The sequence below is a fragment of the Lonchura striata genome, chromosome Z (genome assembly GCF_050655825.1).
Source record: "Lonchura striata isolate lonStrDom1 chromosome Z, ASM5065582v1, whole genome shotgun sequence".
Lineage (NCBI taxonomy): Eukaryota > Metazoa > Chordata > Aves > Passeriformes > Estrildidae > Lonchura > Lonchura striata.
Genome location: NC_140740.1, coordinates 47,606,774 through 47,626,750, shown reverse-complemented (window position 1 = coordinate 47,626,750; position 19,977 = coordinate 47,606,774). Strand labels below are relative to the sequence as shown.

At 50.1% G+C, this 19,977-nt stretch overlaps 1 protein-coding gene across 8 annotated transcripts in view; it reads right to left on the bottom strand.

Annotated features, from left to right (window-relative positions):
* Nucleotides 1–470: 470 nt before the first annotated feature.
* RUSC2 (RUN and SH3 domain containing 2) overlaps nucleotides 471–19,977 on the bottom strand; it is a 57,187-nt gene continuing 37,680 nt past the window's right edge. For 5 of the 8 annotated variants that reach the window (XM_021554675.3, XM_021554677.4, XM_085566074.1 and 2 more), the window contains 11 exons: nucleotides 15,356–17,428; nucleotides 12,441–13,220; nucleotides 11,749–11,949; nucleotides 10,419–10,562; nucleotides 9,396–9,472; nucleotides 7,172–7,346; nucleotides 6,391–6,496; nucleotides 5,308–5,354; nucleotides 3,186–4,158; nucleotides 2,409–2,582; nucleotides 471–2,092 (listed from right to left, as the gene is read on the bottom strand). In XM_021554675.3, the coding sequence (XP_021410350.2) occupies nucleotides 1,912–2,092; nucleotides 2,409–2,582; nucleotides 3,186–4,158; nucleotides 5,308–5,354; nucleotides 6,391–6,496; nucleotides 7,172–7,346; nucleotides 9,396–9,472; nucleotides 10,419–10,562; nucleotides 11,749–11,949; nucleotides 12,441–13,220; nucleotides 15,356–17,321 (4,824 nt within the window). In that variant the 5' untranslated portion in view covers nucleotides 17,322–17,428 and the 3' untranslated portion in view covers nucleotides 471–1,911. The remainder of the gene's footprint in view (nucleotides 2,093–2,408; nucleotides 2,583–3,185; nucleotides 4,159–5,307; nucleotides 5,355–6,390; nucleotides 6,497–7,171; nucleotides 7,347–9,395; nucleotides 9,473–10,418; nucleotides 10,563–11,748; nucleotides 11,950–12,440; nucleotides 13,221–15,355; nucleotides 17,429–19,977) is intronic. The other 3 variants (XM_085566077.1, XM_085566076.1, XM_085566075.1) reach the window with 2 other exon arrangements.

The window sequence follows — 19,977 nt, the reverse complement described above, 5'->3', positions numbered from 1 at the left end:
AAGAAGTGGCACTTGGGGTTCATAGTGGACTTGGAGGCCCAGTGTTTATTTTGAGTCTAAGTTTAGAATCTCTGGAGTCCTTCCTTGTGAGTGACCCACAGCCACTGAAACATATGGCCAGGTTGTCCCAGCCCACAACCCCTCCTTCACCTTCACCTTCCCATTGCCCTGGAGCAGCAGATTCCAGGCTGAGATGGTGTGATCTCCTGTCTGAAACCTGCTTGGGTGGCTGCAAGCAATGCACAAGGAACCCCAAACAGTGCTGCCTCCCCAAGACATATCATCATCTGTAGTGCCCACCTTCCCATGCCTCAGACCTGAACTGACGGTATGACTGCTGAGGGCAACCTATGTCCTCCTGAAGGTCTGGTTTAGCTGTGGTAAACGCAGGAGGAAGCCTGCAATGCAGTGTCCCAGCACTGGTAACCCACAGACCCTTCACAGGGATGTGCTGAAATGATAAGTCTGGGTTGCAGAGAGCTCAATCAGCACCTTTTTTATTAATATGCATCATAAATAAAGAAATAAATAAAGGTGAGACACCTCATTCTAACAGGGAAATACAAATTAAATATGGTGCAACATCCGCTAAGCGATGTACAAGCAGGAGGTAACCTAGCAAGACCAGGGCCCCTTGCCATGGTGAAGCCAGCCCAGGCACGATGCTGTGAACAGCGTCAAGCTGGCCATGGCACCAAATACTGGCATGGCCTTTCATTAACACTGTTCCCCACCTGACAGGCAGGTGAAGATCCCCACTACAGCAGGCGGCATGAACATGGCAAGGAAGGGGTTGACTGGCATTGCCTCTACCAAGGACCCCAGGACCTCCAGTATCCCCTTGTGTTTGTGCACAACACTTATCCCCCCCACCCCACAGCACTGCTCAGCAAGACCAGAAACCATGTGCCAGAGGGAGCACCACCCCTCCCTTGCCAGACTCCCCAGCTCCCTCTCGGAGCACCCCCAATCTACTTGCTGAGAGCACTGCCCCCAAATCCCTAGCCCAGAAAGGGACCCTGCCCTCATTCCCTCCCCTCCAGCGCCCTCCACTGAGCATCCCAGGGCTTCCCAAGCACCGGTGGTTCCCTGCTCAGTGTGGAGGGCACAGGGCCTCCCCCCAAAGCACCCATCTCTTCACAGGGTGGCACTACCCATCCTGGACCTACATAACACTGAACAACCCCATGCCTTCCTCGCAACCCCACACACCCCTTTGCTCCACACTCACACACATATCCCGTCCCCCTCCCCTGTGCACGTGGCCATGCACAGCCTCAGCCCTGCAGTGAGGCACTGCCAGGCCACTTGTCCTGGTACAACCCACCAGGAACCACTACAGCACACTAGGATAGGGATGCTGTAGTGTGAGGGAGCCTACCTTGCAGTGCCCCAATAAACACAACCCATTAGCCCAGCCTTGTAGGGACCCTGCTAATGCAGGGTGCTCCCACCCCTTCAGCTGAGGATGCCAGGGATGCTGAAGGCTGCAGACTCCACTGCCACCCCCAGGGAGGGGACGGCCAGCATCCTGCACCCTCCAGCATCCAACAGCTGGGCAGCGCTACCCTGGCAGGGACTGCCCCGGTTCCTGTAGTGTACAAGTCCATGGCCTGTGGGTGCTGCAGACAGTGTGGGGAGGAGGGGGGGGGTCAGGCAGTCCCTGGTGTGGCTGCATGCATGGTGATGCCTGGCAATACAAGGTGCAGCTTGCAGAAGACCCTGGAGGGCTAAGTTGGCCTTTGGCAGCTGCACAAGGAGGAGCAAGAAGGAACCACCTATGGTTACTGTATTCTGTAATGGCAGGAAAGGTAAGAAACTAGCAAGAAGCTGTATTTGTTCCTCTGGCAGGATAGGCTGCCCCAGAGAAGCCTCAGCAGCCCAGGAACTGTGCTTGGCCTCCTAAATGTGTCAATAGTCCTCGTCCTCAGGGTGGGTGACATACATGATGGGCACCAGTCCCTTCTCAGAGCCAAGGCTGCACTGCAGCCAGTCACCATCCACCTTGGAGATGACGCGCAGAATATCCCCTTTGTTGAAGCTCAGTTGTCCTGACTCAGTGGCAATGTGATGGCAAAGAGCTTTCACCTCACTGCAAGAAGAAAGAAAGGAGGGTTAGCTCACCTCAGAACACTCACTCCACCCAGGGACCATCACAGGCCCCAGGGAGAGAGGAAAATAACCCCTGCTTCCCTCCCCAGCCAGGCTCCCACTCACCCCTCCAGCTCCCCATCACCTGCAGATTGCAGAGTTATGGTGGATGGATGCACAAGGCGCATCACTGCCCCACATCATTCTCTGGTCTATGACTATAAAGGGGGCCAGGCAAACTGCAACAGGTAGAGCCGTGGCACCCTCAACCTAACACATTCCAGCACCTGCAGGATTGTCCACTTGGTGTCACTCACCAGGTAGGGTGAGGAGACAATCCCTGGGCTGATCGTGCCACAGCAGGTGCCTCAGGTGGTTCTGGATTGGGAGGGTCTGGCTCCGGGGCTGCTTCACGCCACATGCTAGCCCCAACTGTCTGGGCTACCAGCTGGAAGACGGACTTGTCCAAGCTCAACCAGCCAGACGGCAACCTGGAAGGAGGAGACAGAAGCAGTCAGTGGCAGGAAAGTGCACCTGGGGAAAAAGAGCAGGTGGTCTCATGGCAACATCACGCCTTACAGGTTTGGCTTCACTCACAAAGCACTCTGCTAGGCAGTGCCCTAGGTCTCCAGGCAGGGAGGGCTCAGATGTAACACCACAGCCTGGACTGGGAAGGGCATTTCCAGTGGTCATTTTCAGAAGCAGTAAGGGTGTATAGAGGGAGAGGCAGTGGACAGAGGTCTCAGCTACTGGAGGCAACTTCACCCTTCCCCCACACCTGTTGTAAGCAACAAGGATGGCTCTATGTTCTCAACATGTGGTTTTTGGAGGGATGGGGTGATAATGGGGCCATGTAGCAGGGTTTAGATGCCAAGGCAGTGACAGAGCTCAGGCAGAAGAGGATAGCCTATGAAATGGACTGAGCAAGGGTATGGGAAGAATTAAGGCAGGCTGGAAGCACTAAGCAGGGTTACAGACCCTTGATGTGCCACCACGGTGTAGCCCAGCGGTCAGCTCATGGACTGACTTCCACCTGTACTGCCATAGTCCAGGTTAACCAGCCCTTCTAAGCCCCAAACCACCCCTGCCCTTACCTGTTTGGTTGTCTGGGTTCTTTTTGTACCTTCCTGTACCCAAACAAGTGTCCCCACTTGATGGGCTGGCTGCCCTCTGATGCACTGGTGCTGTTGTCTTCTTGGGGGGTTGCTGCTGCTCCCACTCTTTGCTGAGCCTCCTTCTCCTTGCTGCGCTTTAGCTCTGTAAGCACAGAGTCTGGGGGGCTGCCCATCCAGAAGGGCCAGCTCCGTTCCTTCACCTCTTCGCCAACCGCTACCTGCTGGGGCTTTTCCAAGGGCTCTTCCATGGTTTCAGGACTTGGCTTGCTGGCCACCTTGGGCCTCTCCTGCAAGGTGCCCTCAGAAATGGGACAAGCCTCTGCACCCTCCACCACACCTTCTCGGGGAGGTGGTGCCTTGTGGGTCTCCACTGACCTGGGTGCAGGATTCAAAGCTGCTTTCTTCTTCTCAGAGCGGATGAACTTTGAGCCTTCAGCTGAGCTCTCAATGTAAATTTGAGACGTCTGCATGAGCTGGTACCACCAACCTGCCTGCTTGTCCTTCTTCCCCTCCCACGTACTCTCTCGCATCTTGGTCTGCTCTTCCTCCTTGTCACCTTCTCCGCAGGAGGCCCCCACTCCCTTGACCCTCTTCTCACTCACAGCTTGCTGTGGGCTGTGCCCTGGTGAAATGTCACCATCTCTGGCACCCCCTTGGCATGCTTCAGGGGCAGCGCTGCAGCCATCAGGATCCTCACTGCTGCCCCGGGTCCGCATCAACTGCAGGGTGGAGTGCACAGAAAGCAGTAGGTCCTGCTTCACACGCAGCAGCTCCTTTTGCTGTTGCTGCTCTTTGCCCATCTGCATCAGGTGGTGCTCAAAGAGGAGGTCCAGGTTGAAGGGCAGCAGGGAGAGAGGCTGTAGTAGGAGCAGGAGCTCCTCAAAAAGAGGTTGGCACACACTGTGAGACAGGCACAAGAAGCCCACTGGTTGGTAGTGTGCCAGGATGATGTCTGTGGGAAAAAAGACATTAATTAGAGGAGATGCCCTTGACACCATTGCCAAGCCATCATGAAGCTGCTGAAGCTATGAGGAAAGGAGATGGACACCAGTTTTTGGTGACAGTGTGAGGCTCAGGCCTGGGTCAAGGAGCACCAGATGCTCTGTGACCTTGCAGCAAACTGGCCCAGACAGAGCTTTCTAGTTGCTCCTGCAGCCTGGACTTGCCTAGCAGACTATCAGTCCAGATGACTTATGCCACCAAATGCCATGGAAGAAAGATGGAAATTACCTGACAGTCCCCAGCTTTTTCTCACACTTCCAGGTCTTAATGATGCTCTAATAGATGGCTGTCTTCAGAAAGCCAGGATAAGCACAAGACCCTATTCTATTCTATTCTATTCTATTCTATTCTATTCTATTCTATTCTATTCTATTCTATTCTATTCTATTCTATCCCTATTCCTATTCCTATTCCTATTCCTATTCCTATTCTATTATTTCTATTTCTATTTCTATTTCTATTTCTATTTCTATTTCTATTTCTATTTCTATTCTATTCTATTATTTCTATTTCTATTTCTATTTCTTATTTCTATTTCTATTTCTATTTCTATTTCTATTTCTATTTCTATTTCTATTTCTATTTCTATATTTCTATTTCTATTTCTATTTCTATTTCTATTTCTATTTCTATTCTGCTATAAAACAGATATATCCAGTAAAATCTGCATTTTGTATGTCATGTTTTCCTTTCCATTACTTCCTATTTTCCATACCTGAAAATTTTCAGGTAAGTGTGCACATCTCCAGGCATACAATACTCTCTGGACAGGGAACATAAAAACATAGAAATTTGGGGAGGCATGGATCTGATCTCCTGCAGATAGATTGAGGGATCTGATCTGAAAGCCTTGGGTACTAAGTGCAGGTGGGGAGAAGAATGGAAGTCCAGGTTCAGGTGGAAGGAGCTGCAGGATGCTTGGACTTCCACCTGGGATTTTCCTGGTACACTGAGACTCTGTATAGCTTAGTCCTTCACCTCAGGACAGAGAAGAGCAGCCCAAGGTGAGAGAGCAACAAGAGAAACACATTTCCATCACATGCTCTATTTGTATGCAGAGTTTGGCTCCCACTGCAGCCCACAGCCTTCAGACTCTTACCTTCATGGTTGTAAAGGTGGTTGAACCAGAATTCCAAGGATCGGATACTGCAGGAATGGAAAATTAGCAGGGTGAGAAAGAAACAATGAAAGACTATTAACCCCATTCATCCTCACTCTTCTGCCACAAGAAGTGTGGCTGGAAAGGAGCATTTACAATGCATGAACTTGTGAACCTCGGGGAAAGGACAGTGGTTCAGTCCCATCAGCATTCCTTTATCATGGACACCCAGCCTATCACTGAACATCTACATAGCTTTACATGTACAACTGTAACCATGAACATCCATGTTTGCAGCAAGATTCCTCTCTATTTTGCTCCTGTGTCCTTGCCAGAGCTTTGTTCTGCTGAGAAGAGGCTGCTGTGGAAGAGGCAGATGATCTACAAAACTAAGACCAATGCTGGTGGCTCAGCCCAAAATATGACAGTATCCTGTGCCAGTGGGGGAGAGCTGGGTCACTCTGTGTGGGGAGAGCAGGGCAGAACTTGTTCCTGCCTGGAGGAGTTCTACAACATCTGGAGATCTTCGGAACTCTGTTGCCACTGCCAGAGCTCTTGCTGACCACCAGAGAGGACCAGGGAAACACCATCCTAGCAGTGCTTATCCCTTCACACACAAAAACGTATTGCTGCTTTCCTCTGTTAAACACACTCCTTATCCAAACTAGAGGGGCCAGTCTGGGGTCCTGGACCACAGCAATTTCTCCTTCAGAGCCTCATGCTTTGAGATTCACTGCAGCTCCAGGAAAGAGTGCTTTAAAGAGGAATTTCCAAGAGTAATTAATGCATATATTATATCTAACCTCATATGAAATTGGACAGACAGTAATCTTACCTAATGTTTTGGGGCTAAAACAGACTGACCCTGTTCTTCAGTTGGCTACAGCCACTCATCCTCACTTCTGATCTGGAAGGAATTCTCTGAGGCTTACAGCTTCTTCCTTCCCTTGCCTGCTTCTAGGAAGTGGCTTCCCAGATTCTTAAGTTCTTTTCATGGTCAACTGTGCCTGACTGAAGTCAAGGACCAACAGCTGCTGCCAGCCCTGGACAGGGACGTGCAGCCACCCTACGGGTCCTGCTTACTTGAGGAGGCCAAAGATGAACGCGTTGAACCGCATGGTGTGGTTGGTGAGCTCTGTGTACTGGCTGATCTTGCTGTAGAGGCTGTGCAGCAACTTTGTAGAGGGTCCTGTGGACAGAAGCAAATTGTTGAGATTAGCTGTGGTGACCAAGCCAAAAGTGCACCACAGGATGGAGCATCAAGGCAAGACAGACATCTGGGTGTCCATGTCTGTGTGTGCATTGCCTTTCCACCATGCCACTGCAAGCTCAGGCTGTAAAAACACTTAGACTACACATGGGAGAAGGGCTGTGATCCATCCCAGACCACCACCCCAAAACTCTGGAAGAGTTTCATTACCACAAGGACCTGCCTCCCACACTTCAGTGACAATCACAGCCACTGGCTCAAAATCAGCATGTAAAGAGAATACTTTGGCGTGTGCTTATAATTTGGGGTATCTGCAATCATAGAGATAACTGCAGAGCTGAAGATTTGCCACTATCAGGCTATGAGACTTCCCAGTATGATGCAGAAACAAATGTGAATTAATTTTGCAGGGTTTTTTTGCTCCTTTTTTTAATTGGTTTGGCCTGTTATGAGAGAATTTGCAAATTTCAGGGGAAATGACAATAAGTACTTGGGAAGAATAGCGCAGTGTGTCACCCTTCTTGCAAGAGATGACACATGTGAACCCTGTTTCATGCAGGAAAATGGGTGTTTTGCACTCCCATCCTTAGAGCCAACCTTCCCCAGCACCTCCCAGCCACAACTACCACAGACACTACTGCACAACATCCATACCTAGCTGGGTGGATGCCTCCACCACACTCCAGGGGATGTTCCTCCTCTGGCCAATGATCATGTCCAGGACATAAGCCTTGAGCCCATCACTCAGAATGTCCCGGACAGCTGGGCACAGGTATTTCAGGATGAGATGCCCCACATTGGGGCTCACAGAGCTGTTCCCAAGTTTGGCCTAGTGGACAACAGGCAACAGTGAGAGTGCTGCTAACCGTTTTCAAGGTACACATGGATGGAAACAGTTCAGCCCCACTACAGACACCTAGCAAGCAACATCAGGCTCAGCAGCTCCTTCAACATGCCGGGTTTTTGCTTTCACTCCTGATGTTCATACACCACCTTTGGATTGCTCTCCGCAAGCTCTTTCCCAGGCTGGGAAGATGTAGTAACTTGAAAAAAGAATATATTAGATTGGGAAGAGGTTATCCCAATTAGAAAGGATGTCTGGTTCTTCCAAAGGGATAGATAGCAAAGCTCTCCTGATGGAGGAAGAAAAGAGCTGGGGATATTCCTGCTGCTGTAGATTTTCCTGAAGCTAATTTTGGAGCAGGAAACACCATGCCATATAGAACTACCAGCACTGAGGGGTTTTGGGACACTCTCAGTGACATGTCAAGCTTCAACTCCTACGGATTACTGTAAGTAAACAGATGAGGGCAAAATGGATGGCCAGAGCTCAGATTGAGGTGAAGAGGAAGCATGTAAGAGCCCAGTACCAGCAGAGCAGGGACACATTCTGCTGGTAACAGTCTTTGAGCTGCCAAAGGGTCTATCCAAATGGGTCAGGCAATGGTGTTCAGGGCACAGATTTTACCAGCTGAGCTGGAATTATACAGACCAGTTGGCACAGGTTCACAAAAGTCCTGAACTGAAACTGAACTTGGCTCAGCTCAGGAATAATCTGGTCAGATTCACTGAGCACAGCAGCAGCAGGGATGTATGCTGCCTTTTGGCAGGTGAATGCTCAGCCCCTGGCACACTGATGTACAAAGAAACCCGAGGTTAAAACCACAGCATTGTCTGACAAGAAAAGTAGTGGGAGAATGTTGCAATTATTCCCCAAACTTACACAGCAAGTATTGGAAATTCACTGCCAAGCCCTAAAAAGCCATGGGAATCTCAACAGCTCCAGTTAAGTTGCACAGCAATCTCTGCATCAGCAACAGCCATAATTAGGACAAAATTACACTGGGCTCTGAGATAAGATTGAATGGTTTGGGAATCTGTCCCAGTCAGGTTTCTCCTTGGTGATGGCATGCCAGGGGAATTGTCATGTCCAAATAGTGTCACATTGCTGCCCAGAGTCACCCGACTGAAGCCAAACATTCAGCAATGAGAGGAGGCACCATAAACATGCTGGGTGTCACAGGACTGCAAACAATACCTGGTACAAACACAAGCAAAATTGTTCTGCTTCTGTGTTATTCCAGAAATGGGGGATGAGGGAGCACAGGCCAAAGACAGCCAGCCCCAGGGCAACCTAGATGCACTTCTGTGTTATTCCAGAAATGGGAAATGAGGAGAGCACAGGCCTAAGACCACCAGCCCCTTAGATGTACTCTAAATACTCTAATGTATTAATGGTAAGAGCTACAGTGGGACTGACCAACTTCCCCAGATGAATGAAATCTGATGCAATTTTTATTATTATTAAAATTATGTGCTATCTCACTTTAAAATGTGAGATGCTGAGGGATGGGGAACAACCTGGCACCAGTGCCAGACCAGTGTCATGGGATACCTGGAGGAGGGAGATACATCTCTCCACTGTGTGAAAAAAAAAGAGCTGATGTGCTGCATCGAACCAGAAGGGCAGCTGGCCTGGTGTTTTGTCTTATAAAGAACCATAGTAAGTACATAAAGAAGGAGTAAAACCAGAACTATTATACATAATACTTGCCCTTTATACTTTCACAGCCTACAGCTTCCAACTCAGAGCCTAAGCTAGACATTATTCCTGTATGTTTAATAAGTTTAATATGTTTAATAATTTCCCTCTGTTTTTCTGATCTTCCTTTAAATACATGTACTTACTGCATCATGCAGCAGGAATTGTCAAAGATTTACTATCTGCTGCATGGTGTGGCATCACTTTTGTTTGAATTGTTCTTGGTACTCCTGCCTTCGTTAGATAACCTGTAGTTTTTGACATGAAGAGAACGGAGAGGCAATCTTGCTCTGTACTCTCCGTGCCACTCAGAATGGAGTTGGATGCAAGACATACCTTCACTCCTGGATCCCTGCTGGTTCCAAAGTGAGCAACAATCAGGTCAACAGCAGTGTTGATGGCCTTCACCAGACCTAGAGGAAAACAACAGGTCAAAGAGCTGTCTGAGGGGCTGCTGACTCTGACAAAACCCTCCTGGAAGTAATCAGCCAGGGGCACTGCAAGCCCATGACTACACACAAGCCGTCTCTGCCAAAAAAACATGCAGAGACTCTCCTAAATCCTCACCAAAAGTCTTCCTGCTGGTTCCAGTACTCACCTACCAGCCTGTCAGTAGGACAGTCAATATTCTGAGGGACAAGGACAGGGACAGGGACAGTCAATAACCTGTCAATGTTCCCAAGGGACAGGGACCATCACCTCCATACTCCATGCCCTGAGGCAGCAGAGGAGGGATCTGAGACAAAGTGTCTTTTGCTGCCTTGATGCCACAGGGTGGCAGGACAGAAGCCTTGCATTTTGTCATGACTTTCAGTAACAAGCCAGTGGTGTGTAATCTGTTATCTGCACCAGGATAGTGGGAGAACAGAACTGAAACAGAAGGGAAGGCTGCCATCTCGTAATTATGAGCACATAGTTGGTAAAGGCATGGGAACCATTCTGAACATCCCTTACCTCTAAAATGATAACAAATCAGCTGTCAAGTCCTGCCAGCCCTGCCTCTAGCATGGATCCCACCACAGCCATATCTTGTCCTGCTCTGGACTCTTTTCTCCCACCTTTTTATATAATTAATACAATTTTATACTATTTATGTAGGACTGAACAGACTTTTAACCTAAATTAAAAAATTTCAGTTTAGCACATCTCCAAGATCACACAGATACACATAGGTCTACCATTGTATACAGAGCACAGGGTGGCAGCATGCCCTGCCTTAGGGTCACACTCCTGTGCCTGTCTGCTCTCTCTGCCCATTCCTGTATACTTACGATCCTTTCCAATAATATTTTTTGGGAGAAGAAGCTCAAGCACACTCCCTGGCACATTACATGGTCCTCCAGAGATGTACAGACTCACCCTTCTTCTGCAGTAAGTCAATGGAGATGGACTCTGTGTTGCCATCTGGGGAGAGGCAGAACTCAGCAGGAGGTTTCTCTGCTAGCGAGAAGTAGTCAGGGAAAAAGTCATTGTAGGTAAGCTGGAGTTGCCTCATAGACTGTCCTGCAGGGATAAGACAGAGGGGACAAGGATCAGCCCCAGTCCTGCACACCGAAGCAGTTTTCATGCCACCTGTCCTCTGCTGGGACACTGAGGCTAAAGGCTTGTTGCTACCCCAGCAGTGGTTTGCAATGTGTGCCTGCACAACTGATCCCCATGGCCTACCCAATACCACCTCCAGCTTGACTGGGGGCCCACAGGCTCTGGAACATGCTGTGGGAGGTTCACTCATGGGCTAGGGCTAAGGGAAACCTTGCTGCACCAGACTCCTCACGCTGGTGCAAGCAGGGTCAGAAGCCAGCAGAGAGAAAATTGTTACTTGTCACACACAGGCATCCACAGACAACAACCTGCATGTTTGCTGCCTGTTCTCTGGGATGGCCTCTGTTTTCAAGGGGTGACACACAGAGTTCATATGCTTGACTTCCATCTGTTTGACTCTGTGCTATGCATTTTCCCTTGAAGAAAGACAGAGAAAATGTTTCGGTTGGTGGAGTGAGGTATAAGGCTTTGAGGAATTGCCTCTGTGGCTTGAGGCTAGCCTGTAAAATGCTCTTCCTCCCACAGACAACCACAGTGCTCTCCCCACAGAAATGTCAAGAGGTTCAATCAAAAGCAGCCTGCCCCTTCCTGCACAGGTTTTGGAGGAGAGGGGAACACCTTGAGGGCAAAGCCTGGAGAAGATAGAGTCCTATGAGGGTCTTTAGTGTTGTCAGCTGCCTCATGAAATCTACAGCTCAGCACCCAGCACATTGTCAGGGCTGGGGTACAGGATGGTCAGGCATCATGGGGCACAGATATGAGATCTCCAAGGGCCCCAACTCCTGTGTGAGACAAACTAGGGCCCCAACTCCTGTGTGAGACAAACTACAAACTAAACACAGTCCAGGAGCATTTACTGACCCAAGCAGGGTCTTGGGCCATTCACTTTGCCCTTCAACCCAGCTCAGAGCTGGATCTGACAGCTCTCACCTCATGGAGAAGGCAGGCTTCACAGAGATTTGAACCAGTGAAGCAATTTTCACTTTCCTCTTGAACCCTTCAGCCCCACTGTGAACAGATGTGTCATCCCTCCTGCTCTGAGCAGGCAAAGCAGTGATGAATCCAAACTTAACTCGAGCCTCAAGGAAACTGAGCCTGAGTCCCAAGGTCACCTTCCAAGGCCCCCCAGCAGAAAGGTGGTGCGCACCGTTCAGCTTGCAGTGGAAATGGCTGGTGCTGAGAGCACCGGGGAGCTCAAAGATGGGGTTGCCCCGGTTCAGCCGAGGTTCTTGCTGCCTCCTGTCCAGGCTGCCTGCTAAGCTGGGCAGCCCTGAAACACGGTCCAGACCCAGGGGGTTCCTCCGCCTGTACTCCCGCCACTTCAGCGCTTGTGGGGAGAGGTGGTTCGCTGGGATGCCGTGGACAGTGAGCACCAGACAGGATGATGAGAGCACACGAGAGGATGCAGAAGGGAAACAGGAAGGGAGAGTAGAGAAAGATGTAGGACAAAGAAAGAGAGACAGCACATTACTCAGAGGTCCAGCAGCATTTCAGGACATTAGCACATGCACGTGGAGACAGGTGGATGCCACTGCCTGGCAAAGCTGGGCAGGAGCTTGGGTGTCCTTGTGGCTGCAGGCATAGAGGCAGCAGGTTTGGGGTGCAAGCACCTGGCATGGGGTGCTGTAAGATCAGCAGCCCATACTGCCCTCTGTGGAGACACAGTGTAGGAGCTGGGACTGGGGGGACATGCTTTTATTGCAGGTCTTCCTGCAGCACCCAGATGCAATTTTGTCCTGGTATGTGCCTATAGGAAATGGTGGCACTATAGGGAGCAGACATAGCTACCGGGAGCTGTAAATGCTCCAGACTAGCAGGTCCTGGAGGATGGGTACCTACCATTGACAGGCCGTATTCCCATGCTGCTCAGGGGACCAGAGCTGCTGGTCTCACTGCCACTTCTCCAGTGTGAGTCTGCATGGCCTCCTACTCTGCTCATGGACATGCCACCCACCGAGAGAGGCGGAAGGGACCCACTGTGGAGTCGGTATTCGGAGAGTGATGGGCTTGGTTCCACAGTGGCCTCCTTCTTGGGAATCAACTTGGGGTGATTCCTCAGGGTGTCAGCTTTGGTGGCTTTGGAGGGCTGCATGGCACTGACAGCAGGAGATGACCTTGTGGGAAGCAGGTTAGCAGAGATGGGGCAGGACCTGCTTCTGGGGGGCTGGCTGTCTTCAGCTCTCTCTGCAGTGGGCGAGGAAGAGGAGTCCACACTTTGGAAGAAAGGCACGTTGCATCGCACGGGGGAGTAACTGCCCAGCGGGGATGGGCGGGTTGTTTCAGGGCCAGGCTTCTTGATGTCCCCATCACCGCGCGAGGCAGCTCCGTCTGCCGAGCGCTGGGTCACGAGCGTGCCATGAGCTTTGCTCCCCGCCACCGCCACCTGCTCTGCCGAGGTGGCCAAGGCTGAGCACTGGGAACTGGAGATCTGCTGGCTGGCAGCACGGTTGCTGGATAAGCTGTAGAGCTGGGAAAGGCTGGAGGCAAAATGGCTGTGCAGGGCACGTGCCTTGGGTGGCTTGCTGAAATGGTGCTGAAAAACAAAGGGCTGGATGGGCAGAGTTGTGGGACGCTGGTCCTTGCTGTAGCGTACCACAGGCTTGCTGTCTGTGCCACCACCTTCAGGAGGAAAAAGGGGAAGAAAGTGTGAGGAATGGGCAGAGCAACAATCATCCTCAGCCAAGCAGATTATAAGCAAAAGGGGATGTGTTCTCTGTTGCATGAGTGGTTCAAGTCTGAACTGGTTACATATATCAAGAGCTGGCAAGATAGAAGATATGTGGCCCCAAGTGCAGAGTTTCCAGCTGTTTGGAAGAGCATAGCACAGCACCAGGACCTTGGCTGTCCTGGTAGTGTCACCAGCTTCACATCCTTTCCCAATCTCTTGCCCCCTGGACAGCACAGGCACCATGGGATCAGGCGCCTGCCCTGGAGCTGCCTCTGCTCAAGCAGTACCAAAAAGTCAAGGCCCAACAGTTTGTAGTAGAGTCAGATTTGTCAGCCCAAAGGACTGTCCACTCCCACATGCTCTGTGGACTTGCACAGCCCAACACAAGCATTACATGCAATAGCACTAGAGCTCTGCACCCTGAATCATAATATATTGGTGCTGTTCCAAAGGCTGCCTGTTTCCCTTTCTCCCTCCCTCTTCGTTTCCCTGTAACTGCCCCCACTTTGGAACACAGAGCTTCCTTCATTCTTTGTGCCTCTACCAGACCTAAACAGGACATTCCCAACATTCCGCCTCCAACACTGGAAAGTGCCAGTCTGCTCCAGCAAATGCTGTGCTAGGATGTCCTGAGGGAGTTTGGTAGGCTGATCGACATGCCTCCAGCTCCTGATGGAGCCACAAATATCCTGAGGGGCACATCTGAAGTGTGACACACTGTGCATTCAGTGCAGAACACACACAGGACTGGGTGCATATGTGGGGCTGACTGCGATCCCTGATCAGTCTTGGTGTACCCACTGCCTGTTGGGCATTCCAGACCTTTCTCCCTGTAGCCAGCTTTTAGCAGGGCTTGCTTTTCCTCTAGCCCCTCTCAGAGCCTCTAGGCTTGCATGCTGCTCTGGGCTGGAGCACAGCAGATACACCTACATCTCCAGCTGCAGGCAGAAGCTTGTGTACAACCCTCATGCCTGCCTTGCTGTCACAGTGCAGAAGGCGAGACCCCACTGGTGTTGTGGGCAGCAACTGCTGGGATATATTACCCTGAAAGCTCCTGTTTTCCCTCTCCTCCCTGAGCAGGGCCTGCTCCTTCCAAGCCCTCTCTCTGAAGCTAAGAGGGCTGTTGCAATGCTGCCCTCTCCCAGCAGGGACCTGCCTTCACTGCCATCCCACACCAAGCACACATTCAAGGCTCAATAAACAAACAGGACAATAACTAAAACCTTTTGCTCCAAAGGCCAAAATCGTTCCTACCCCTGCCATGTCAATAAACCACATGTTCTTACCTCCTGCCAGAAATTTTCAGAACATTAAATGGAGACAGTCTGTTAAGGCACAATAATTTTTTTACATGCTAGGGGCTATTTACTGTAGTGGTCTGGTTAGAGGCATTTTAGAAGGGCTTTTACCAATATCAAGGTGGAATACAATTCACATATTACAGGTTTCCCCATAGAGGTAACTGTGACAGCTCCTGCTGGGAACCTTTGGTGCAATGGACAGCACTGTGGGGACATGATCAGGATATTCCAGAAGAGACATACAGATTAGACTCTGCAGGACTCACACTGTTAAGTCCTAGTAGAAACTATGTGAGCTTTCTAGAACTGTATGGAAAGGAGACTGCTAGCTATACCTCTTCCCCTTCCACCTCTGCCCGACATAAGTCCAAAAATGAATGGCTGTGACTAGGACCCTGCTGAGCATTTTAACATCTCTGTCTTGGGAGCTAATGGCAGGTGATTCTCATGGACAAGCATAGTAAATACCCTGGAAGGGATACCCTACAATCTACACACACTCTCTCAGTATTAATGCCATGTCCTTGCTAACACAACATGAGAGGTATGAACAAAACCTCAGAAGGCTTTAGAAATACAAAGACAAGACACTTGCCCTGATATGAGACTGAAAGGCTTTTGTGACAAAGCACAGCAAGGCTTTGTCCCAAGGACTGGCAGACCAGGAACCAAACTGCCCCAACACTGGTCTCTTATCACCATGCAGGTTTCCTTGCTGCTCCCCTCTTATCCCAACGAGCTGCCTTCCTTTTTACTTCTCCCTTCTGCCTAGTTTGGCTCCTTACCGTCTGCTCGGGCTCTAACATCTTTTTGTCCGTGGCCACTGGCAGAACCACCCGAGAAGCTGGCATCTGCCTCCGTCAGCAGGGAGAGAGAGGCTTGCTCACCTGCCCCATGCCCACTGGGGACCTTCTCACTGGAGATGGAGTCTTTGGTGGAACACAAAGCCTGGCTGTCCCCAAAAGCATGATTCAAATAAAAGCCCTCGCAGCTCCGGTTCAGGCCATGGATGAAGGGCATGGGTGGAAGACTCTGGCTGCGCCGAGCTCTTTCTTCAAGGAAGGTTGGGCAATCCCGCTGTGTCTCAGGGATGGGAGAGAACTCCAGGGAAGAATCACCACTGGAGCGGTGTGGTGGGGAGGTGCCATTCTTTTTCCGTCCTTTAGCCAGTTCAGCAAACGATGTCACCCTCTTGGGGGGAGAACTCTGAATGGGTATTGCTGGACTTTCACTCAGCTTGACTGGACAGCTCACCATGCGCTCTAAGGAGCCCAGCCTGCTGCCAGGACTCCTGTCCAGATTCTGATCATAGCTCCTGGAGCGCTGCCGGCTTGTGTTGAGGTTCGGTGGTGACACATTGACATAGACCTGACCCTCAATCATGTTCTGACTGGACTCTCCCTTTGGCTCCTCTGCACTGCACTCTACATTGCCTTCTTGTCTCAGGTTGGACCTTCTGAACAGATAGTATTCTGTGGGCTGGGCTGGGCTACCCTTAGTCTGGTCTTCTGAGCAGCTAGTTATGGAAGATCCCGCAGGGCTGGGGGATGACTGGGAAGACAAGTCACACGTGACTAACTTATAGTAATTCTGAGTAGCCACAACAAGCCGTGCTTGGCTCTGGAAGCAGGCAGTGAGGTCTGAGCTCTCCGATGTGCAAGGCTCACAGTGGAGGTGGTAGGAGTTGCAGTTAGCATCAAGGACAGGTGAGGAGGAATGTTGACACCCACACACCTTTCCTGAACTTTCTGGGTTATGCGACTCACAAGACATCTTGGATTCAGTGGGTGATGAGTGTAAATCCAGGTAAAAAGCTCCTGTATCTGAGTGGCTGCAGAAGGAAGAGTCACAGGACAAGTTAGCTGAATTCAGACTGGATTGGGGCTGACCATTCATTTTGTTGTAGAGAGCACTGAAGTTCACCAGGACCCCATCAGAACTGTTGCAAGAAGAGTCACTGATGTAGCCCATCTGTTGGTCAATCACTTCAGACTGACTTGATGAACTGTAGCAGCGACAGTGTTGGATCTCTGAGCTGGAACAACTGCATGTCCTGTGCAGGGCATCCTGATTCCTCAGTGGTTCATCCATGTTCTGATTCCATTCCTGGTCACCACTGTCAAAGGAGAAGTTGGAGGAGCTGCCATGATGGCAGCTGCATTCATCCAGCTCCATGCGTTCCGAGGCCTGATGGCACCTGTTAACATTGTTCCTCTTCTGGATGTCATCACTGCTGAGTTTGTCCTCTTGCCCATCCACCACACCAGACCGGCTGGCCATGTTCCAGGATTTCACAATGTGGTTGGAGTCGTGGAGGTGGAAAGGGGGCAAGGCCAGATCCTGCAGATTGAAGGGAGGCTTGCCATCCATGAGTGAGTTGTGAAGGTGGAAAGATTTTTGACCCAAGTCATCCCCAAAAATACTGAGGTCTTCACCCTCACTCAGAAGGAAAGGGTTGTGTCGCTTACTGACACTAGGGACAATCAGATCCCTTGCTTTTCTTTCTTTGTGACCTGAAGCCTCTGCTGAGGTTTCAGAGGTCTGAAGAAAACTGCTGTACACCAAGGAGTCAGTCTGTGATAGGTCTCTGTCTGGAAGGGCAGAGGTCCGTGTAATGCTGAGCTCTGGCTGGCAGAAGGGGTTGGTCCTTTTGCTCATGGAGCAGTACTGTCTATCGGGGACCTGGCAATGCACCAGGGGAATGTGATGGACAATCAGCGTCTCACCAGTCAGTTTGGGTGGACTATCCATGGTGAGGAATACTCTTCAGGGCATCAGTGAAGCTGGTACCACCCATGAAGAGGTAGGGCTGCACATGAGAGGCAGGAGGAACACTTCTCATGAGGGAATTCAGATACCTACAGAGACAAAATCACAAAGGAAGACACCTCTCAGGAAAGGCAGTGACTATTTAAAGCATCCGTGGTTTGACTGAAGATTTCATGTGTTGACAAGGATCAAACAGACTGGTTCCTTGTCAGCACAAGTCCCTGAGCATTAGGTCCTTCTTCTGGGAAACAAACCATCACAAGGGACCAAAAACACATCACCCTCCATGCAGGCTCCTGGGACAACACTTGTGATTTCACCTGACCCCTCTCAAAGTTATCTGAAGAGAGTAACTGATTTCAGTCAAGAGGCCAAAGGGCTGTATGGGATTTGGGCCAAAGAAAACCTCACTGCAGATGGCACTGTGTGCTCACAGGAAAACAGCTCAGGGTCTGGAAGTGAAGCACTGCACTCTGATGAGAGCAGTCTGTCTTCTCATATTGGATTGAACATCTTTGCCTCCTTTAAGATACACTGAACTTTCTTTCAAGAACCAACCATGGCAACATCTTGCAACAGACACACAAACATGTCCCGGAAGAGACTGGAAAGCAGGAGCAGACTGGAACATAAAAGCAGCAACAGTCATTCCTCTCCAAAATCCAGGAGACCCCATGGGGTCCTGAGCCCTTTTAATGGTGCCAGGGTACCATGCCAAAGTATACAAATACTTCTGTACGCAAGGGTCTCTCCAGTGAAAAGGAGTGGATGGCTTCAGTGGGACCATGGGGAGCCATAGGCATTGGTCAAATAGGTCCCATACAATACAATAACTTTTGCTGACCTTTGGCTGGTGGTGAAACCTCAGCTCAGACTAGTCCCTGCTGTGGTCTGGGAGGGGATCATATCTTTCTGCCACATTATCTGTGTCATCCACCTGCTTATTACCTGCTGCACTTCACAACAGTGTGACTGCCACAGTGCCAGTAGCCATACAGGCAAAGCACTGCACAGGCAGGGCACTAAGAGCCCCACCCTCCCTGTATTCAGTAAACAGTAGTTTCTTACAGAGACAGAGGGATAACAAAACGGTTTGGGCTGAAGGGACCTTAATGAATATCTTGTTCCAACCCTCCTCCCATGGGCAGGAACACCTTCCGTAGGACCAGGTTTCTCAAAGCTCCATCCAATCTGGATTTGAGCACCCCCAGGGATAGGCAATTTCCCCGAGTAATCCATTCCAGTGCCTCTCCACCCTCGCAGTAAAGAATTTCTTCCTAATATCTAATCTAAATATGTCATTTTTCAGTTTAAAGTTTTTCCCTCTTGTCCCATCGCTCTCTGCTTGTGTCAAAAGTGTCTCTTGTAGAGAGACTTTATCTTGATCTTTCTTGGAGATGTTCACCAGTGCTTGTTTGACACAGGAGAGCAAAGGACAAACCCAATTCTCCCTCCTCACCTAACGCCAAGGTCCAGCCTACAAGCACCTCCAGCACAAGTCTGGAGGGAGTTTTTCTCTTGCCTTCCCTTCTACAGATCAGATAATCCAACACAGAGAAGGGCTTGGGCAGGCAGCTAAGGCAGCAAGGACAGGGAAAAACCACAAAAGAGAACAGTGATCTAGAATGAGTCTGAGAGATTAAAAAAATGACCTAATGCTCTCACAGATCAACCACTTGTTCTGAAAACCTTGGCACAAGCACCCTTGGTCAGCATTACACATTCCATAACTCATCCAGGCATCCCCAGTGATCACTGAACCCTGAAAATTATATCCTGGGATCCTGCTCTGGACTCTAGGGCCCCACCACTGACCTTCAGACTCCAGAAAGTGGTACTGATAGTGGCTTTTGTCTACCTTACCTCAGCATTTGTTAGTGTGGGGTGATAATTGATTTGGAGGAGACTTGCAAAGGCACGTGGGAGCACAGGAGGGAAAGTGAGAAATGTGGGTTAAATGAAGTTAGAACAAGAGTATAAGCAATGAGACAGCTAGATGGAAACATAAGGAACTTCACTTCTTTCAGCCTCAAGGTATAAGAATAGCAATTAGAAGATGATGAAAATGATCAAAATAAGTACTTTCCTCCCACACACCCTAGTGCTTCTCACAGACACAGAATGATGCTGGCAGGAAATAAAAACACAAAGGTGGACACAGAGCTAATGTTTGCAATAAACATCCAAAAATGCTAAAGTTAACGCTAACACTGGTGTCAGAGAACAGACAGGCCTTCTGGTAGATGCTACCAGAGACTTACATGGCCAGGACACTCACCTACATGTCTGCTTCTCCTGGGATGTTTCATCCAGGTTTAGGCTCTGAGGAAAAGAGGACCACTTGGACCAGGTGGTGGACATCCAACTGAAATACAAACTGTGCAACCCTAAACTCCTCCTCACCTGTAGTCTCCCTAAAACCTCTATCAGCCTTTACACCCTTTTCAGTGTCTTCTCTGTCTTACAAGCCTTTGGTTCTTTTCCCACGGCTGCTGCCACAGAGGCTGGTCTCTACTCATCCCAGATCCTGAGGGCATATTTTCTTCATCAAGGATTCCTAAGATCCCATTGCTCAAGAGCCACTGTGGATAACAGCAGCACCTGACCCTGAGAGCACACACACACACACACACACACA